Source organism: Seriola aureovittata, chromosome 11, assembly GCF_021018895.1.
Source record: "Seriola aureovittata isolate HTS-2021-v1 ecotype China chromosome 11, ASM2101889v1, whole genome shotgun sequence".
Taxonomy (NCBI): domain Eukaryota; kingdom Metazoa; phylum Chordata; class Actinopteri; order Carangiformes; family Carangidae; genus Seriola; species Seriola aureovittata.
Genome location: NC_079374.1, coordinates 21,250,714 through 21,272,008, shown reverse-complemented (window position 1 = coordinate 21,272,008; position 21,295 = coordinate 21,250,714). Strand labels below are relative to the sequence as shown.

The following is a 21,295-nucleotide window of genomic DNA, read 5'->3' as shown; positions in this document are numbered from 1 at the left end:
AAAGGGGAAGTAGTGGACACACACACACACACACACACACACACACACACACACAGACTCATACAAAGTCTCTCAGACATGTGGGTACAGTCTTACATGGCAAAGCATCATACCAGAGACTTGTTTTTTCACTTCTCCATTTTGTCTGTAGGTTAAATCATCAGACTTTTCAGATGAAGTTACCAGTTATCAGTTAGTTTATTGCGCTGTCATGAAATCAACCAATCAGGCCGTGTGTTTGGAAGTGTTTATCTGTCCACACCGGTATTTTCTGAGAATTTTCTCATAGTTCCTTTTTTCAAAGCAAAGTACAAATTCTTAACAATAGATCACAGGTCAGTCAGATGGCCTGATTCTCGTGAACTGAGAACGTCTATTTTTCTTGACCATAGTTCAACACAATGCAACCTCAACGTTTTCGAAGGGTAAAGACACTTTCAGTTCACATAATTTCAAATTCTCCCACAGTAATATAGTATGAGATTTTCATATGGAGATAAATATTTTAACAGGTTCTTGTTTTGTTTTTTGTTATCATCCAGACATGATAGTGAAGCTGTAGGGAAGAAAGCAAGAAGGGGGGAAGGAGCAGAGGGTATCAGAGTTGACTCACTTAATAAGGCTTTGAAAGTAGTAGATCTCACACACACACACACACACACACACACACACACACACACACACACACACACACACACACACCGCAGCACTAAAAGACTGCCGGTGATCCTAGAGGGCTGCCATGTCAACATGTAAACTGTCAACTATCATTCCATTCGTTCCCTACACACACACACACACACACACACACACACACACACACACACACGCACATTTTACTCACACATGCTAGACTGTAAAAGTGTGTCACCAAGGGAAAGGGGAGACTTGGATGAGAGCAGTAGCCGTGTGTGTGTGTGTGTGTGTGTGTGTGTGTGTGTGTGTGTGTGTGTGTGTGTGTGTGTGTGTGTGTGTGTGTGTGTGTGTGTGTGTGTGTGTGTGTGTGAAGCTACATGTGTTAACCTGTGTGTGTGTCTAACTGTTCTCCCATGGGAGCTCTGATGGAGTTGTACACTCTATCCCACCCTCCCTCTCTCAAAGTCGCAGCTGGATCAGGTGTGAATTTCTGCTCCACTTGTGGGCCAACAGTTTATCCTCTCGCCCTCACTACTCTCTCATGAATCAATGTGATATTAATGATCTGCTTAATAAATTATTCCTCACTCTTTTTTTCCCCTTTTTTACAGCCTTTCATCCCCCTTTTTCCTCCAACCCCTCTCTGTCCCGTCTTTCTCAGTGGCTCTCTATTAACTCTGTATCATTTTATTCACTGGTTCCATTGAAAGGCTACAACTGGTTTACTGATTGCATATGAGGTTTTGCTTTTAATTGTTAAGGTGTCATTAGTGTTTGTGAGGAAAAAAATCACTGATGGTGATGATGGGCAAAACAACTAAGGTAAAGAAGAATAAAAGGAAGATGTTTTTCCTTCAAAGCGTGCAGATATGCTTTTTGCTGCCTGTTTGATGATAGCGAAGGATTGGCATAGCATAAACCATCCTAAACCAAGTGAACAACATGTAGAAGTGCTGCGCATTTTCCAACCAAAACCTTTGCAGTAGACTTCTGAAAGCAGAAGTTAAATCATGTTAAGGTTCACAGTCATTGATTTACTTGTAATTAATGACTGTGTCTTTTTCTAAGTGTTCCTCTTTCCACGTCTCTCCTTTATGCAAGCTTGACCACAGACAGATGATGGTTTCAGTCTTTTAGTGGAGTGCTTTGGCTTTTCTCAGAGTCGTTTTTCCTCAGTGTGAAACATCTGACTCTTCTCTATGTCATCATATAATTGCCCACACATGTTTTTACTGAGAAGTTTCCACTTAGGTAAAAGAAGTTGTAATGTTATGAATGAATCTTCATTGCAAGTTTTTCATCCAGCTCCCCCACAAATTCCATATATGAATGAACTACACTCATTTTTAAAGTTTGGATTTCCATTTATGAATGTAACATAGTGCAATCAGATGCTTTGCCTACAAGCCTAGTCATTAGATTTCTGAATGCAGAAAGACAAACCAAGATTCACATTCACAAGCTGGTATGTAATTACGTCTATGTGTTATTGGTTTTAAAATTCACTGTGGCTGTACAGAGTACGTACTTTATCTGTTCTAAGTCAGGAGTCATTCATTCTTCTCAGAAATGCTGACTGAAGATATTAGATCCACAGGTTTAAATTTGTTTTTTTTTTTTTTTTTTTTTTAGGGCTGTATAACCATGGATGGGAATTGATAAGATTTTACTGATACCAATGCCATTATCGATTCTGCTTATCGATCTGATTCTTAAAAAATTTATTATCGATTCCTGTGGATTTTTGTTGTGGAAAAAAGTAAGCCTTTGCAGGTTTTCAGTGTCAACAACACAAATTTTATTATGAGTCTTTGAACACTGAACAAGATAGATTACTGCTCTGTAGTAGTTCAATCCCTCGATGAGGGGGTGCTGTCTGCCTCTTTAGATCTGCCTTGTATAAATTTACAAAAATAGAAAAAGAAAAACGGCTCTCAGCTCTCTGTTTCAGCATGTTGCTGGAGTTTCCACCCTTTCTTGAAATCTTAGTGCCATAGAAATTGCATGTTGCACTTTTAGCGTCATTTTGTTTTGAAATGAAGCCACATTTCCTTCGTTGTTGTTCGTGCTGCCTCTTGCGAAAGCGTGACATCATTGTTTTACAAGGCATGTGGAACTAAGTGGAAGACATCGATAAGGGAATCATTAAGAATGAAGGCGAATGATGTCGATGGATCGAACCAGATTGAACCGGTTCTCAACTGGAACCAATTCTCGATTCCCATCCCTATGTTTAACTTTGCTCAGTTATTAGAAACTTGTCAGAGGGTTTTACACGGTCACTGAACAAACCAAGTAGCAAAATAGATAAATACTGTATATGACATTAGCCCACAGGCACGCATGATCTTAATTCCTTATACATGTTCTTCCCTGTGAGTTTGGAAAGATATTAAATACGACTCAACATGGATGAATCACACATGAGTCTTAACTTGGTGAAATGTTTCTGGAGCAGTCTGAGCGTTTAAATAATTTAGGCATCTGTGGTGGGAAAAGGGAGTTTCAGCATGTGAGGAGCACCAGCACTATGCTCCGACCTTCGCTGCAACATGGCGCACGATATGGTTTATTCGGTTCATCGCTCATTCACGTGCCCTCGCTGCTCCCTCTGTGACCTTTCACTGACGAGTTCAGGAAGCAGTGAAGAGGAAAGGGAGCTGTGCATAGTTACTAATTCTGAATTCTCTGTTTTCTTACCTTTTCCACAGAAGTCGGATCATGGCCAGGTGTTGCTGGATGCTGTCTTTAAGCACCTGGAGCTGACTGAGAGAGACTACTTTGGCCTGCACTTGGCTGACGACTCCTCAGATGCACCAGTCAGTGTGATGTTTTCAGTCAAGGTTAAGTTTGAGGGTGTTACAGTTGAAAGTTTTGTTATAATCCATCGTGTGGGTGTATTGACTTTGACTTTACATTACAAAAGGTCATCTTTTAGCCTTTTTGTGTGTGTGTGTGTGTGTGTGTGTGTGTGTGTGTGTGTGTGTGTGTGTGTGTGTGTGTGTGTTGTGTGTGTGTGTTTGTGTGTGTGTGTGTGTGTGTGTGTGTGTGTGTGTGTGTGTGTGTGTGTGTGTGTGTGTGTGCGCGCGCGCGCGTGCGTGTGTGACGCTACATGTGTTAACCTGTAGGAGGGACTCTAGAGATGCTCTGAATTTGAATCAGTCTCTGCTAAAATCAGATGCATTCCATCTGTGTGATAATAACTATCTAGACTGTACATTGACTGTGTCAGTGAGTATATACTGGTGTGTGTTTGTATCCATGTGCACAGTGTTTGAGTATTTCTGACAGGTGTGTATGTGTGTGTGGCTACTGGTGAATAATTTAGCGCATGTAGTCATGCTGTGGAAGCGTTATGGTGTCTCTAAGTGTCTCTCAATCAATATTTTACAGCGCTGGCTCGATCCCAACAAACCCATCAGGAAACAGTTAAAAAGTAGGTGAAATCCACAACACACCTCCTCACCTAACTGTTCCAGTCCATCTTAAGCAATTTCGGTCAAGACGAACTGAATTGCTTGAATTTCTCAAATTTGCCGGCTGTAGTTGAAGCAGTAGTCTGAGGGTTAGCCTCAGTGATGGTTAAAAATCCACACTCCCACCTCGAGCAAAACTCTCCGGTCCACAACAAGTGTGATTTGAAATTCTGAATCTGCCGTAAGCAATGATTAAACTTCATCTCAACTCTGCTCTTATTTTTGATAATGAGTAAAGGAATTTGTAGCATGTAGAATTAAGAAGTAGCCCAAGTGAGATCTGCAAATGCTCCTCCAGCAATGATTGAACTGTGCTTCAACTCTGTTTTCCTGCTGACTGACTGACTCATTGAGGAGTAACCACAGGATTTCGTATATCACACAGTACAAAAATAGAAGCTGATGTGTTTTGTATAAATGTAGATTTATGTGTAGCAGCTACATTCATACGATCGTATGAATTATAAGAGATGAATAATTCACACATTTTTAGATGCAAGTTCAAAAACATTGAAAGCAGAGTAATCTCAATAGCAGCCACTGTTGGACCGTAAGACAAAATACAGTTGGCTTGTGCAGTATATTAGTTTACATTGAAGTTACAGTTTCTATCATTTACTGGTCTGCTAAGTTGTGTTCCATCCCTCTAACTGTCAATCACTATTTGTTGTAGGAGGGTCGCCCCATAACTTGAGCTTCAGAGTCAAATTCTTTGTGACTGACCCCAGTAAACTTCAGGAAGAATACACACGGTAAGTGTTAATTTCCCTGTTATGTACTGATTATCACTCATATAAATGCTCAGTATTATCTGTTGGTAGGGTGTTACTGTGAGAGGGCAGTCATTAAGAGAATCTGAGAAGAACAGCTCTGTATTACTAATGAAACACTCAGTGATTAAAGTTCAATGTAGGACAAGGTAAAAGAAAAAAGGCAGAAATTGGTGTATTGAAATGTTGCTCCATGTAGTTACAATTACCAAGGGTAGAGAAATGCACTAGTTGTTGAGTTGAATTGAACCTGTTTATTGAAATTAATTGAGTGTGCAGGTGTAAATGTGATACATAATTTCCCAGAGCTCATCATGTAAGAAGGGACATAGTGGACAGTGTGTGTATACTGTATAAAGAGTAAATATATTTCCTCTCTGTAGATCTTCAGGAAACCAGATAATAACATAAACATTGGTTTTCTGAAATAACTTTTGGGATCTAATTATTGAAAACAGATTCCCAAGACCAGAGCTTCATTCTCTCGTTGGATACAGGCTCATTAAAGAAAATGAGAAGCTGGTATGTTTTGTATCAAGGCCATAGTTCAACCCACAGTTCTGCAAACATAAGGTCTGCAACACTACCCTCTACATAAACAACATGCAGAGGAGGTGTCACAGCGCCATATCGTCTTTTCTGCCTGGTGTTTGTTACAGCCTCTCAGCCACGGCCTCGCTCCCCGAGCCTTATCAACACTTTGCATACAGCTTGTAACAGTGAATAGTGAGCCTTGGATCTGACACACCGATCTGGTGTATTGTACATCCAAGTCACAACAAAAACTCTCCTGACAGCCTTGTCACACTATGTCTCTGACATCGCTCGTGTCAGCAGCACTTTGTTTAACAATACCGCAGTCAAGAGCATTAAGGGGAGTTTTCATCTTTAAATTCAATAAAACTGTAAAACTATTTACAATCTTTCTCACACATCTCACATCTGTTATCAAAGGACTCTCCATAGAGTCATGTGAAAATCTACTTTATGCTTGTTATGGCAAATAAGCTTATTGTGCCACTAATTCAACAAGAGCTCTGCTAAAGGGTGTCCATTAATTTTACAGAACAGGCACTTCCATTAGAAGTGTCACCACTATAATCAGACCGGCAGGCCTCTATTGGTTGCTTGTCTTTAGATCATATTATACTCCATTTAAACAGAGGTAATGCTTCACTGGTCTCTTATCATAATACACTATGTGGTCCTCCCTCAGGTACCAATATTTTCTTCAGATCAAGCAGGATATATTAACTGGAAGGTGAGTATGTTGTCCCTCTGTGTCTTAGATGTTTCTGCAGTGAAAATAAGTACTGCTGCTTTTTCTCTCTTGGTTCTTGAGAGAATAGGTAATAATGTTATTGATGCTGTTTTTTTTCATATTTCTGTATTACTATTATGATCAAAGATGTTTAATTTTGACTCTTTGAAAAGAACTATAACGTCTTTCATATTGATCCAAAGCTGAATCATCTGTATGCGTTTGTTTTATGTGTGTGTGTGTGTGTGTGTGTGTGTGTTTGTGTGTGTGCTCCAGATTACCCTGTCCACACAACACAGCTGCACTGCTGGCGTCCTATGCTGTTCAATGTAAGTAGTGCTCCCAGGATACACCCACTCTACATAACGATAGAAACGCAATTCATTAGACCTCTCTTTAGCTACACACACTGTTAAATGTAATGACTGTGGTTGCTGCAGCACATTAACAGTCGGTGCTCTGAAGCCATTATGATTCAATTAAGCTGTGTGGTGATATTTGTTATTAACTTCAGGGATATAAATATTCTATGAGGTTGTGGCTTGTGTTTTTGCAGTTAGGACTGGTCCAGGATCAGCCTTATGAATAAAATAATAAATATTGTGCAGAGGCAAATGGAAAGGTGCTGGGGTGATGGCGTGCAAACAGTCCAGTGGGTGTTTAAGGTCACAGGAACATTTAACTGACATTATCTGACATTATTTACATGAATTAGTGAGTCTATTGAGCTTCAGTGCTGAAAGAACAAACACATGAATGTTTTAGATGTACTGTCTGATTGAGTTTACTAGCTGTAGATGAAATTGCCATAAACAGTATCAGCACTTTAATGACAAAAAAAAACAACTATTGCTGCATTAATGCAGTTGGCAACCAAATAAAATGGTGTACTCTTGCTTACAATGCTGTTCCAACACCCCATGGTCTCATGTTAACCCACCGGTTAGAAAACCTCTCTGTAGACCCACAGACCAGTGGACATTCAGCCCCAGTGCTGATCTCATCTACTGTTGTGATTTAGCGTTTGGGTTAAATGCTGACTGGGCCCCTCTGTCATCAGAATAATGACTCCTGACACACTGGTGTGTCTCACTCGCGCTTTCTCTTTTACTGCTACCCTCTGTTTTCACGCAGCGTGTATTGCCCTCTGTCTGTTTCCTTCTTTTATCTCTGTTTAGTCTTTCTCATCCCTTTCTGCTTATCCCCGCTCATAAACCCCCCTCTCTTAACCCGCTTCCCTCTGCCCTCCCTCTCTCTCTCTCCCTCCCTCCCTCTTTCTTTCTGTCCTCCACCTCTCTGGCGTATTTTGTGTGGAATTTGCTCTGCTACAGTATATAGGTCAGAGAAGAGATTTGGCCTAGACTACCAACATCATGACACTACTGCTTTTACACACACACGCACACACAGACACACAAACACACATACACACACAGTCTGCAGCTAGGTCCATGTTGTCACTTCGCTCACTGCCAGCCCAGATTATGAAGATAAATGTTTGCTTTTGGAAAAACAACTTGAAGCAGCTGCTATGCTGCTAATTCAGTTAGCTTGGCCCAAAGTGCCAGCGCTGATCACTCTAAATCCCACACTAAAGCTTTGCATTCTCAAAACATCACAAATCCCACCCAGTAGACCTAAATTCTTGTTTAAAATTGACCAAATACTGTCTGGAAACCATAGCAACCCTGTCCTCAGAAATGAAGGCATTCTGGAAAATGACAAAAAAAAAAAAAAAAATCGTGAAATAACACATTTTTTTTGTTTGTTCACATTAAAGCAGTGGATGTGGACTTTAATGCAGCTTTTCATTTCTACAAAATGTTACATCACCCAACTGTTGTATGTCTTTAAAGCTGGTTTTCATACAGTTGCATAGTGTTGCATTTGTTAATTTATTCATATTGACAGTAGTGGATGTTGGAGGAATAAACACACAGTCAGGTTTTTCTGTCCAGTGTTGAAGCAAAAGCACAAGTACACACACACACACACACACACACAAACACACACACACACACACACACACACACACACACACACTCACACTCAAATGCATGCACAATTGGACTAAATTACCCACAGTGAATGTAAATCCATCATCACAAATGGCGAGTTGAACATCTTGTTTGTGCTTTGTTGGTCAATAGCATCATTACAATGACCCTGAGCTCAAGCTAACCTCTCCCACTTTGAGCTAATCTATAGCAGAGTATGGATTTCACATCAAATGATGAATATAAAGAGAGAGATCAGGTTGTCAGTTGGCCTACGTGCTTCATTGGCCTTAACATTGAACATTGTTAAAGTAATAACTGCAGCATAGGATAAAGCCAGCGTTAACCTAGTATTCTAAGACATAAGCTATTGACTGTACATATATTTCTCCCTGGAGCTGTGTGCACATCAATAAGTGGGTGAACTGGAATCGATTCATTGGTCAATATGCTTAGGCTACCGGCTAGTAGGTTAGACCAGGGACTATTTGAGTGAATTGATGCTTTTGAGCTTCAACTGTTAGCTAGTGAGTTAATGGCTTTGTGAATTCACCGTGTTCCTTCTCTCTCTCTTTATGGTTCTTCCTCTTATCCGCATCATTCTTCTCTTCATCCCCCCTTTTGCTATTTAGAGTCACATATTAAAGCCTCAGGCCATCTGCTATATGAAGTACTCTGTTCATAAGAAAGTGGCCAAAACATGAATGGTAATCCTAAATGATCTATAGTTTCCATTTATATTTTCGCCTGTTCTTTAAGATATTTCCAGTTTTCACACAAATGAGGGATCTTAGTATCTTGTGTTGCCTTGTAGCTCTGCTGAAAATATGCAGGGACATCTAGTAACACATACAGACACACTTTCCCAACATCATATTCAAGAATAATGCAGTATTACTGCATTACATGAGGAGCACTCTGCTTTTAATCTCCTAATGTTGTCTATAAGCTTCAATACTAAGTGCACATTCGATGTCTTTCCATGCGGTGCTTCCTGTGATGATGTTCACTTTGCTTAATACAAAAGGATGTCAGAGGCTAAATTTACAGCTCAGGTGTGGAAATTCATTGTTCCAGCACCTTTCTGTGTTAGAGAGAGAAAAAGTATCAGTTATCAAGTGCCAGTTCAATTAAGTATGATGACAAAAAAGATTCTGTATGTCAGTGGTTTGGTTCTATTTCAGTTAATGATGAGCCAAAACACACAATCGTTCACGTCCTGAAGATGTTTGTCAGTGAAGGTGGTTTCGGTCAGCATCATTGTCAATGGGCCATTTTGGCATTGGAAACATATTTTGGCATTTCTGCCACAAATAAACAGTTAGTCCTAGACTTTTTCATGTCAAGGACAAAATGGCACCTTTTGCTAACAAGCTGCAAGTTGTAATCAACAGTTTAAATTCTAGGAAATTGGTTCACAAGGCCAGTATTTGCTTGTACTGTGTTTTGGTCATTAATGGAATTTTTTTTTAACTCTTTGGTTCTACAAGTATATATTTTTTATTACATATGGATTGGACTGGTTTCTTTATCTGAGATAAATATGAGCCACAATAAATTTTCTAAAGTGGTAGTTATAAACCATACCTGCACACAATGACTGTAGGCCTCTCTGTCATTCCCGATGATGTCTCATTATTTGTCAGTTTACCAGGCAAAAGACAAAGTGATGCATTGACATCACATCAATCTCTCTCTCTTTCTCTCTCTAGCTGAGTTAGGGGACTACAGTGAAACGGAGCATAGTCAAGGCTACCTGTCCGAGTTCTGCTTCATCCCCAACCCTCCACAAGACTTCCACAAAGAGGTCGCCAAACATCACCAGCAGCACAGGTACGCTGACATACACACACCATACTGCTGTGATCTCACACATATTCTAATGCATGTACAAAACACATTAAGGACTGACACAGTGAACTTGACCCGAAAAGATTATTGAATTTCCATATATGTAGCAGCAAAGCCCCTGTCATGACAAGTTATAATGACGCCATTTGTTGCATTAAATTACAACTGTCGAGCAGCAAACTTGTTTTATAACGGCATAATATGAAAGAAAACTTCAAATAGTGTAATGTGAGCTTACACATACACACACAAAAACATTTTATCTGACATTTTACTGCATTTTATTTCTGATGGCAATTTTTTTATTGTTGTTTTTCCTTTCTCTTTCTTCTTCTCTTTCCCTTCCTCATGTGTCTCTTTAACACACTGTGTCTGTACCTACCCTGTCATCATCACTCTCTTTGCTCCCACACACAACCTCCCATCCCTGCCTGTCTTTGTACCCTCCTCTCTCTTTCTCTCTCTCCCTGTCTTCCTTTCTCTCTCTCTCTCTCTCAGCGGTCTATCTCCTGCCCAGTCAGAGTTTAATTATCTGAACACAGCACGTACGCTGGAGCTCTACGGGGTAGAGCTGCACTATGCAAGGGTAAGTCAGGTTTTATTTCATGTCTGCTTGCCTGTTTTGGTGTTTGTGTTTTTGTCTGTGTGTGTGTGTGTGTGTGTGTGTGTCTTAAAAGCTGTTGTGTTTATAGTTTGTGCTTGTGTATGTGTGTTTCTGTGTTGCAGTTTATGTTTTTTGTGTCCTGTCAGACAAAGTAGTGTATCTATGATTTCACTGTAGCCCTTATCTCTCCTCCCCCTCCCCCACAAAAAGACGATAATCTAGTCCGTATCCACCTCCAACAATTGTGATCAAAATTGATATCACAGAGTCCCAAACTGAGGAAGGTTTTCCCTCCCCCACTGTAACAACAAGGTTGATACTACACTGTTTTCATTCTGCCAGTAACGAAGGAGCCAAGCATCTCTGTGCTGGAACAGGTTTGAGGAGCTGCAGTGTGTACAGTTGATGTTGATGTCGAGAAATGCCAATGTGTAGCATTCAGCACTCATCATAACAGCAACAGATTGTACCATAGCAGCATAATCATCAATTATTTATTCATTTTTTAAAAATATATTTATTTTGGAGCACTGTGTAGAAAAGATCGATTAAGATAAATGACTGCATCTAAACTACTCTGCCTACTGTGATACGGTGAAAGCTGAACAGTCACCAGTGGACACCAGTGTTTGGCTCTTCAGCTGTTAGAGGAATTAGAACAATGTTTTATTAAACATGATGGCGTGACGTGTAAAGAGTGTTTAACACTTGGCTTCAACTTTATACACTTTAAAAACACTTAAAGTGTGTGAGAAAAGACTGACAGATAACATGTTTGCAAGTCACGAGGTAAATTTTTTATATTAAATATTTTGAGGATGAAAATATACATTCCTTGCATCAATTTGCTGAGAAGTGGGCTTGCTTTTGTTTTTATGTTATCTTTACTCCTGCTTTAATGCTTTATTTTGAAACCGTAATAGAAAACTAAAAAAGTAAAACGTTCATGAACCTTGATATAACATCAAAACTTGAAAGTGAGCACTGAAAAGAAACGCTGCTCCAAAAATATTCTCATCAGGCAGAAATCACAGTCTTTAGGCCTGTTTTACAGTTTAGGCTATTCATGATTATTTATTAGACAAAATGTATCAAAACTCGTAGAGAGTCATTCTCATTGTCTTCATAAAGGAGCACCATGTTTCAGCTCCGGTGCATACTGTTTAGAATTACATTTCTGAATTTGATAATCAGAAGTCTAAACATGCTGGACAACATCTAGTTTACTGTAGATGTTTATTGGACCCTGGCTCAAACCCATCCTCACTCTATCCTTGTCCTACGCAAATTCTTATTTCCATCTGTGTGGGTTTCTTAGAGCATCTCTTTAACCTGTGCTGTTGGTTTGAGTCAGGTCTTTTAGCAACATCTACATGTTTTTTTTAGTAGTGAGGAAGCATATCCAAAAATTTCCTGGATTGTTTTTTTGTTGTTGTACTCTCTTCCTCCCCTGTTCGGCTCTTTTCCCCTGTCGCCACCCTCACTTAACACACATACTTCTTCACACTCTGTTCTCCTCTCTTCAGGACCAGAGTAACACAGAGATTCTCATCGGGGTGATGTCCGCTGGCATTGTGGTTTACAAGAACAGGGTACGGATCAACTACTTCCCATGGTGAGTGACACGCACATCCAGAACATATAATTGGATGTGTTATTTAGTATCCAGGTCAACTATGTGAGTGTGTCTGAGAGATTTATCTACCACTATTTTCAATTTAGTAGGTAACCATGATAGAGTAAGAACCAAAAAGTGCTTAAAAAGGCTGTTTTTGTGTTGCCATTTATGTGTTGTTCTAAGAGATGTTACTGTCAAAGATTACTCCAAGGTTGCAGATGTGTGGGGAAATGATGACAGTGAGAGAGAAGTTCTGGTGATTTTGATGAGAGCTCTGAGACCGATAATGGTCATATCAGATTTGTCTCAATTCAGTTTTAGGATGTTGGCTTTCAGTGAGGCAGTTGGTCAGGGTAGAGTGAGATGGTGATGGATTTAATGAATGTGTAATTATCGCCGTAGCAGTGGAGACCATGATGACAGATTATATTACCGAGGGAGAGTATGTGGACGATGAACAGTAGAGGACCAAGTACTAAACCCTGTGGGACACCTTGGGACAAAAGTTCCCTCGCTCGAAAATTGTGTGTGTGTGTATGTGGGTTGGAGGTAGAAATAGTAGAGAGAGATCACAACTGAACTAAAATATTTGCTTTTTTGAAGAAGCATGTGTACCTGTAAACCAAAAATCTTTCAGAGACTTGGTGAGAAATGCAAAAGAAACGTGTGATCTAAAGTTCAGCAGTTTCTTGTACACCTGCCGGGAGCCCACAAGCAAGGTTGTTGAAAATCAGCTGCTTTACTGAAGCTCCTCTGTGGCCAACAGAAAACCTGGCAGCGATCAGGTGTGAATGAGATGATCTGTGCGGATGAGAACTGTGTTCTTCATTGATGTTTTCCTACCAAAAACAGTCACTTTGAGCAGCTACACAGAGAAAAGTGGAGTCTTGTGCTGCCTTGCTTTCTGTGGACTGAGCTGTAATTGTTGACTAGAGTAGAGCGCGCTTCTCTGTCACCCCCCCAACCAGATTTCCCCCTGATGTGGGGAATCAAACTCGGGATGTTCTTGTCAGAAACCCACCTCTGTGTCAATCAGTCTACTGCCAGCTCCACTCCACGGCATCCAGGATTCCCCTTTTTGTTGAAAAAAATTGTGCTGCATAATGTTTTGGTAACCTTTCACACATTGATTATTGACATGGCATATTAATGTTTAATCCTCATTTGATCTTTTCTAGAATTATGCATTTGATTCCACCAGATTTTTCTGGGAGGAGAGGAGGGATTCGTGTTAAACTAGGTTTCCTGGAAATATTATGGTCATCAAATCTGCTTGCTCTCCTTGTGTCTTTGTCCTCCTTTTTCTCTCTGTGTAATTCACTTTCTCTCATCACTCTGTATGTCTCTTGCTCCCATTCTCTTTCCAAAACATCGATTCTTGGAAATCTCCCATACTTTGCTGCTGCACTGTGGGAGGCTAAATGTTAATGGGTGCCGGGGGTGGGAGAGTAACTACTCAAACCCCTGTAACTCCGGAAGATAAATTCACTCATGTGTAGGCTTAACACACACAGCCTGACCAAATGCACAAAGCACCTGGTGTGCGTGAGTGTATGTATGTGTATGGACATCAGTGTGTGTCTGACAGCAGCAAGATATTTGCAGTAGGATTAGTTTGTGTGTGTTTGTGTGTTCATATAGGGTTTAAAGAATAAATGATTTTGTCTGACTGACTTTGTGGGGACCAAATTCCTAAACCTTGGCACTGAGACATTTTAGGTTAGGATAAGTCTCCATGAGATGAACGCACGTCAATGCAAAGTCTTCCTAAGTGGAGAAAACAGCTAAAGCAAGCTTGTGTGTGGGTGTGTGTGCGTGTGTGTGTGTATTTGCGTGCATGTCCAGTCAGCTGAGCTAAATTTAGAGACCAACAGTGGTGTCCCCAACAGCTGTCCACTACCATGTGTGAGAAAGAGAGGGGCATATCATATCCTCTCAACCTCGCACTCACTGATTTTCTTCTTTCTCTGCTTCATCGTGTCTTTCTTCAACCTCTCTATTTCTATATCTGCATGTCATTTCTCATTCTCTCTCTCCTTCCTTCCTTCCTTGCAATTTTGCATTTGACCTGTAAGACAAGGATGAGTCAAGAAAGATGGAGTGAGAAAGTGTCTGAAAAACAGAGAGAGACATTTAGATTTTTGCCCCTTTCCTATTTCTGTTCACAGTAGCCTGACAAATGAGCCACACTTAGATGGAGCATGACTCACACCCTGCTTAAGCATGTGTGTGTGAGTGTGTGTGTGTGTTTGTCCATGCAAGTGTGTGAGTAAGTATGTAAAATATATTTAGCAGGGAGCGATGAGTCACAGCAACAACAGAGCTCTAGGAAAGGATTATGTTTCTCTGCTGCTCATCAGCAGACCTCTTACTGTGGCCGTGCGTGTGCAGTCTCCTGATTTGAACATTACTTTATACCGTTTCTGCTTCTTTAGACACATGACTAGATAATACACAGGTTAATGTGAAGATATAGGTATCAGTGAATCACTGGGAGACTTCAGTGCTGTAACACTGTTATAACTCATACCCTCCAGTGATGGAAAGAGGAACAGGTCAAAGGATAAGTGAACAGTTGGGATGAGACACATGGGTCAGCTTACTTGAAGATCTGTTGATTCATTAAGAAGTGTGATTCTCACTTCTTGCTCTTCTTTTGTTTGTTCTTCTATCTACATAGCCAGTTATGAATGCATCAACTCTACTATACGGTGCTTAGAATATGGTGGATTGGAGCATGTATGTACTTCAGTACTGAGCATGGGTAAACTTCAACTATATTTTAACCTTTCAAATATCACTGATGTGCCAGAGGGTCAGTCATTACAAACTTAGGCTGTGCAGCCATAATTTGCTCAAAATCCGAGAAATTCCAAAGTTTCTAAAATATTCCAAGCTCTGAATAGTTGCCCAGGTCTGTGATTTTCCTTTTTCAGTGAAGTCTGTTGGTGTGCTCATTGTCTTCTGTTTCTGCATGTTGGAGAAACAGTCGACTAATTACTTGCATAGCTGCATAGCGAGTTAGCCAGAAATAGCAACTCTTAAATTCTAAAATCTATTTGATTGTTCTGAAAAACGTTTTTATGACGCAGCCATAAGCATGAAATAATTTTTTAATATTTCACTTAGTGTCAAATACATCACATCACGTAGCTTTGATGATGGACTGGAACAAGCCTATAAAGAATATTTATATTTTCACGTCAGGCAGAGAGGAATAAGATAGTTTTCCAAATTGAAAGCTACTTAGTGAATGAAAGTGATAACTGCATGTTGATGAGTTGACAAATGACAAAGCAAAGTAAAAGCATCCTGAGGCTGCTGAAAATAATGCTGAATTTCTTTTTTTGTATTTGGTTTCTTTCTTACTCAGATCATGTGACAGGAATCAAACAGGCTTTTCTTTATTTAGTGGTACATAGTTGCACAATGTTAATGGACTATAAGTAGCCTTCAAGGGGCAGGAACAGAAATCTGCAAGACTATTATGTATATCTAATGAAATTAAAAACCAGTGGAACATTAGCAATGTTTGTACTTGACTCCATTGCACCAGCATACAATTCCTTTTCTTCTGCATGTTTTGTTCACATTAATGCTATGTGAATAACTTGTACCAAGTTTTTTCAGATGGTTCCTGAAACACCCAAAACACATTTTTCCTCTATTCTATAGTGAACAAAGTGTCACTTTTTGTGTTCTAACTTTCGGATAATTAAAGTGATAAATAATTTTATTCCCCTTTAGCATCATAAATTACATTAAATTAGATTTAGACTGTGTTCACTTTCTCACAATTGTCACAGTTTTGTGTTGGTGTATACTTCATTACTGATAGCACGATGTGTAAAAACTAAACATCGGTGTCTCAATACAGGTAATGGGCTCACAGTCGGTGAGCCCATTACCTGTATTGAGACAGATACTAATGTCCCTTTGGAATTTTTTTCCTTTGCCTGCTTCCAGGTTGAAAATAGTGAAAATCTCCTTCAAGTGCAAACAGTTCTTCGTCCAGCTAAGAAGAGAGTCGGTAGGTGCACACGCACACACACAAATATAGAAAAACACACACTTCTTTAACCACCACCTGCCTCCCACAATTGCATCTAGTTTATGAACAGATGGAGTATATATTTTAGTTTTTCTGTACTTACTGACATATACGGCACCATAGATATGCTGATATGTGTAAGATGTGCTAGGTATGTGTAATCACCATTAGATTAACCTCCAGGTGTAGAAATAGCTAAAAGTAATGGAGAAACAATTGAAATAGTTAGCGTTAACTTAAAGTAGTAGCTTGAAGTAATGGATAATTGGTCAAAAAACTAGATAGCTAAAAATCATAGTTAACCAGATGAAACAGCTTAGAGTAATGGATTGGATAGAATGAAAAACTGCTGAAACGGTTATATAGAAGTAGTGGATAAACAGCTGAATTAGATTGCTAAGAGTAATGGATACATAACACAAAAATCAATTTTTATGTATTACTTTAATTTTCACTAATGTCCCACTAACTGTCGCCCTCTCCTCCCTGGACACAGACTGAGACTCGGGAGACGCTGCTGGGTTTCAACATGGTCAACTATCGGGCCTGTAAGAACCTGTGGAAGGCCTGCGTGGAGCACCACACCTTCTTCAGACTGGAGCGGCCCATCCCACCACAGAAGAACTTCTTCGCTCATTACTTCACCCTGGGCTCAAAGTTCAGATACTGGTAAGAACAAGAGGACACATATTTACACTCCCAGAGCAACATGGACATAATTGACACTGCACCCAAAGAACCGCTGAAATGTCTCTCCTTGACATCCAGTCACACACATTTACATGGACCAGACTTGGCTGTCTTTCCTTCTGTCTGACTCCCAGCATTTCAAGTAAACACTAACAGAAGTAGATGTTTGTTTGAAAGCTGATGCCCTTATTTCATTAGAGTTGAGAGGCTGAAACACTGCAAGGCTAGTGGATGCCTCTCATGCTAACATGCCTCAGAAAAGCACAACTTAATTATTCATGGTTTTAGCTCAAGAAAGAAAAAAAGCTTACTTGTTTGGGGATTGGACTAGTGACTAGTCTTTTAAGTTTTGCATGAACCTTTTGTGTCCATGTGCAAGCATCATGTGCAAGTCACTTCACAGACCTACACTGCTACTGCTGTCACTCCTTATTCAAACAAAACACTTGTTTGAATTGATGATATATGTTTTCCCTGATTTCAAGTTGGACAGTGGAAGGAGAACGTAAAATAAAATAATTTGTATAAACATTTTTCTCCTTGCTCTGTTGCCTTGTGACAGCTTTGTTTCACCTCATTGATGGCATTTTCTATTTCCTTTTTCTATGAAATGTGAGTGAGAGATGAACTGAGAGTGTTCTTGTGATGCATTATTGAGCAGCAGCAGTGATGCAACGTGAATGAGCCTTTCTATGATGTTGGGCTGACTGTGTGTGTGTGTGTGTGTGTGTGTGTGTGTGTGTGTGTGTGTGTGTGTGTGTGTGTGTGTGTGTTTACCCTTAAAATATTGACTGACTTTTCAACCAGGATACACTTTTGAAGTGTGAATTTGTGTTGTTCACATGTTGTTAACAGTGTATCATGTGATTAAAATATCCATTTTAAATATGCTGTTTCTATGCTTAAGTCTTCAGTGCTGGTTGTTCATTTTAAGGCTGAATTTTTCAGGAATATTTGAGGGATTGATTCTACTGAAGTAGCTCTTATTAGTGCAGAATAAACTGGATTTTCAGCCTGTTTCACTTCAGTTAAAGGTTCTTCTTTCAGGAGAGTCCAATGACTGTTTTTGTTTCTGTCTGTAGTGGGCGGACGGAGGTGCAGTCTGTGCAGTATGGAAAGGAGAAAGGCATCAAGGACAGAGTGTTTGCCAGGTAATGGAAATGTCTTTTTTTCTAAATTTAATCTAGCCGTAACAGACTGTAAGGGTAGATGAACATTAATGTATTATTACCAGTGTAGGACAAGCCATTTTAAAACTGTAATCTATTACTCATTACACATTACTCATTGAAAAATTAGTATGTTTCAAATTACTCAGCAGCTAAAGTAATGTATAACATTACTTGTGACTTTACTTTTGTTAATCAGCTGTCATCTCCATCAAAAGCTGCCTTTAAACTCCAAATCCTATACACCCACACATCACATCTTCTCTATTTAACATGTGTAGAAATAGATAACAAGATATTGAGCTGTACAAGCAGGCAGCCCTACAGTCTGGCTTTACTGACCATCAGAAGCGCAGTTACACACCATCCAACTCTAACTAAAACTAGTCGACTCCTGGATGTGTACCGGTGCCTATTAGCAGGCCATCCAAGTCATGGAGCGTTTAGTAAATGTAATTTAATGAATGAATTTCAAATAGTAATCCCTTACACTACTCATTACTGAAAGAAGTAATCACATCACTTTTATGCTCAAGACTTATTATCACTTTTATTTACTAACATTTTCATTCTGACCACAACTGGATAAATGTCTTGGTCTAAGCAGGTCTCCCAGTAAGCCATTGGCTAGAAAGTTGGTGGGCGGAACTGACTGGGAGTCCGTCAGCAGGAACAGCCTATCAGATGAGAGACTGGAAACCCAGAGCCTGCCCACTCGCTCGCCGCCCGGGACGCCCAATCAGTGAGTCCAAGTTCCAGGGTTCATACCAGGTTGAGGGTCACTTCAGCTTCACTGTAGACTGTTATGGAAGTGTAAATTTAAATCTTATCATATTCAACACTGAGGTCTGCTTAAATTACTGTTTTGACAGAAAATTAATTGTAATGATTAAGTGTTTGATTCTTTCAGTTAAAAAGTAGGCCAGATATAGCTTTAGTAATGTTTCTAGAAAACAAATAAATGTCATGGGTAATTGACTGTAGTTTGTTTGCTACTATTAGGAAATCTGTTCTGTAAAGGTTAATTTCTTCTGTTAATGAGCAGCACAACAACTTCACAACAGACCATGTTTTAAAGGAGTCGATTCCGGACTGAATTAGCAAATATTTGTTTTTATGTGTTTATTTATCCCAAAAGAATCCAGAAAACAATACATGTCTATTCCTGGTCCATTCCTGCACTTTACGATGTAGATTTTGCTTTAATCAGTTATCATCTGAAATTTTTTGATACTAGTGCCGGAATGATGTCAGCGTTTCAGTTATACCAGGGTAATACTAAGCCACACAAAAACTTTGTAAATAATAAATAATAATAATAGTAATAATAATAATATACAATATAAAATTGGTAAAATTGTGATTTAAATCAAAAACTGTTCAAACAAAGTATTTGCAGCATGCATTGTACGTCACCTTTAAGGTACTTCAGTGTTTTATACCCGAAGCAACGAACATATCTCCATTACATATTTAAATTTGTATTCCCAGCTCTCTAACAGTATGTGTCTTGTACATGTGTGTGTTTGTCAGGAACTCACTGTTTGTACAAGAGGGCACGCGACTACGCCCGTCATCCGTTGGCCACCTGGTCGATCATGTGATCCATGCTTCACCCAGCCTTCCTGTCTTCTCCTCCAATCACAAGTCAGCGTCGTCCACGCAGGCCAACAGCATCAGTCTGGACTCTACACCGTAAGTCTCACAGCTGCTGGATGCTCCATGAAATTCCAGTTTTCTGGGGCGAGTCAGTTCCCTATCATTCTCATCTTTCAATCTGTTCTCCCTTTTCCCCTTTCTTCCTCTGTATTCTTGTTTGTGATGCATGTTTCAATTTGAGAAAAAAATCAGCCTCTCACTTGGTGGCAGAGGACTCAATTTCTCTTTAAATTCACTGCCTCATTAAATAAAACAACCCCCAAAAAACAGCCGCCCTTTAATTTTGAAGTTAGATTTTACTCATCAGTGTTAGTGCCACTCTGTCTGAGTGTACTGCTGAGATGACTGGTTTTTAAATGTCTGTCTGTGTCTGTGGCTTCTACCAACAGTTTACACCCTCTCCCAGTGTCACTTAGCTGGCCCCACTGGAAAGATGAACCCTTTGAAAAACAGCTCGTAAAATATGTTTGTAGCGATTAGCAGGGTGGATACGTTGTACTGTACAGCAGGGCTGAACTTGGAGTGCATGTGTGTGTGTCACACACTATAAAACAACTGGTGAATTCCTTTAACTAGTGAAGCTCCACACTGATGTTTCAAATGCTGAAAGCCTCTGTGTAAAAGTAAAGTGAGTTCTGAATGAGTATTAACTCTACATTGAAAAATCTGGCATTCTTCATCTCAAGGAGAAAATCTTCTTTGCAATCATGGGATCTTAATTAGAGTTCAGTAAAGGAAAAGTAAGGAGCTCAGAATAAGCCATGGATCTAAAATGCATACGTGCTATGGGCCTGGACCGGTTTGTGCTTGTGTATGGCATGCATCCTCTGTTGACACAGCAGGAGTGTGTGTGTGTGTGTGTGTGTGTGTGTGTGTGTGTGAGAGAATAGACATGGAACATTTCTCAGTTGGAAATCAGAGTGGTTAAGTAACATTACAGTGGTAGTTCAGCTGCCTACAAAGCTACAAACACACCAAGTTGTTAGATCATCACTGTGTTACTGAGCCAAAAGATGAACACTAACATTATTCAGGCATGTTATTTTATTGGCTTTATTTGGTTAATTCAGCGTGGTAACCATGATGCATATTTTCAATATCATTATTTCAATGTCAAATAATGAACTTTCAACTTCAAGCAAAATTACTAATGTATATTTGGCTGGTTGTCAACATTTTCAACAACTTTTCTGTCAGTTTTTGTTTGTTCATATGCTGTGACAATTATTCTCCTCATATGCATGTTATTATCATAGTCAATCATCTCCTCCTGTTGAGCTCAGAACTACATTCAGCATGTAGCACAAAAACTATTTGCCATAATGTTAGCAAATAGTTGCTGTTTATCTTGACTACATAATTTTCTGTAGTGGGTTTCAGGGAACTTGGGGAAAATGAAGGTTTTGCCAATTTTTTCAGCATCCCAATTTTATAATCTGTTAATTTTCTTGCATGATTAATTTTTACACCAGAGAAGATTAGTTTATCCTTTATCTGGGCCATGAGAAACTCT

General features: G+C 39.6%; 1 protein-coding gene across 7 annotated transcripts in view; it reads left to right on the top strand.

Annotated features, from left to right (window-relative positions):
- Positions 1-21,295, top strand: part of ptpn4a (protein tyrosine phosphatase non-receptor type 4a) — a 68,587-nt gene that overhangs the window by 32,506 nt on the left and 14,786 nt on the right. Inside the window, exons 3-15 of one of the 7 annotated variants that reach the window (XM_056389589.1) lie at positions 3,351-3,455; positions 4,030-4,072; positions 4,786-4,864; positions 6,099-6,143; positions 6,420-6,472; positions 9,853-9,973; positions 10,490-10,577; positions 12,122-12,210; positions 16,180-16,243; positions 16,761-16,933; positions 18,037-18,105; positions 18,731-18,865; positions 19,657-19,818. In XM_056389589.1, the coding sequence (XP_056245564.1) occupies positions 3,351-3,455; positions 4,030-4,072; positions 4,786-4,864; positions 6,099-6,143; positions 6,420-6,472; positions 9,853-9,973; positions 10,490-10,577; positions 12,122-12,210; positions 16,180-16,243; positions 16,761-16,933; positions 18,037-18,105; positions 18,731-18,865; positions 19,657-19,818 (1,226 nt within the window). Of the gene's footprint in view, positions 1-3,347; positions 3,480-4,029; positions 4,073-4,785; positions 4,865-6,098; positions 6,144-6,419; positions 6,473-9,852; positions 9,974-10,489; positions 10,578-12,121; positions 12,211-16,179; positions 16,244-16,760; positions 16,934-18,036; positions 18,106-18,727; positions 18,866-19,656; positions 19,819-21,295 lie in introns of all 7 variants that reach the window. The other 6 variants (XM_056389587.1, XM_056389584.1, XM_056389586.1 and 3 more) reach the window with 6 other exon arrangements.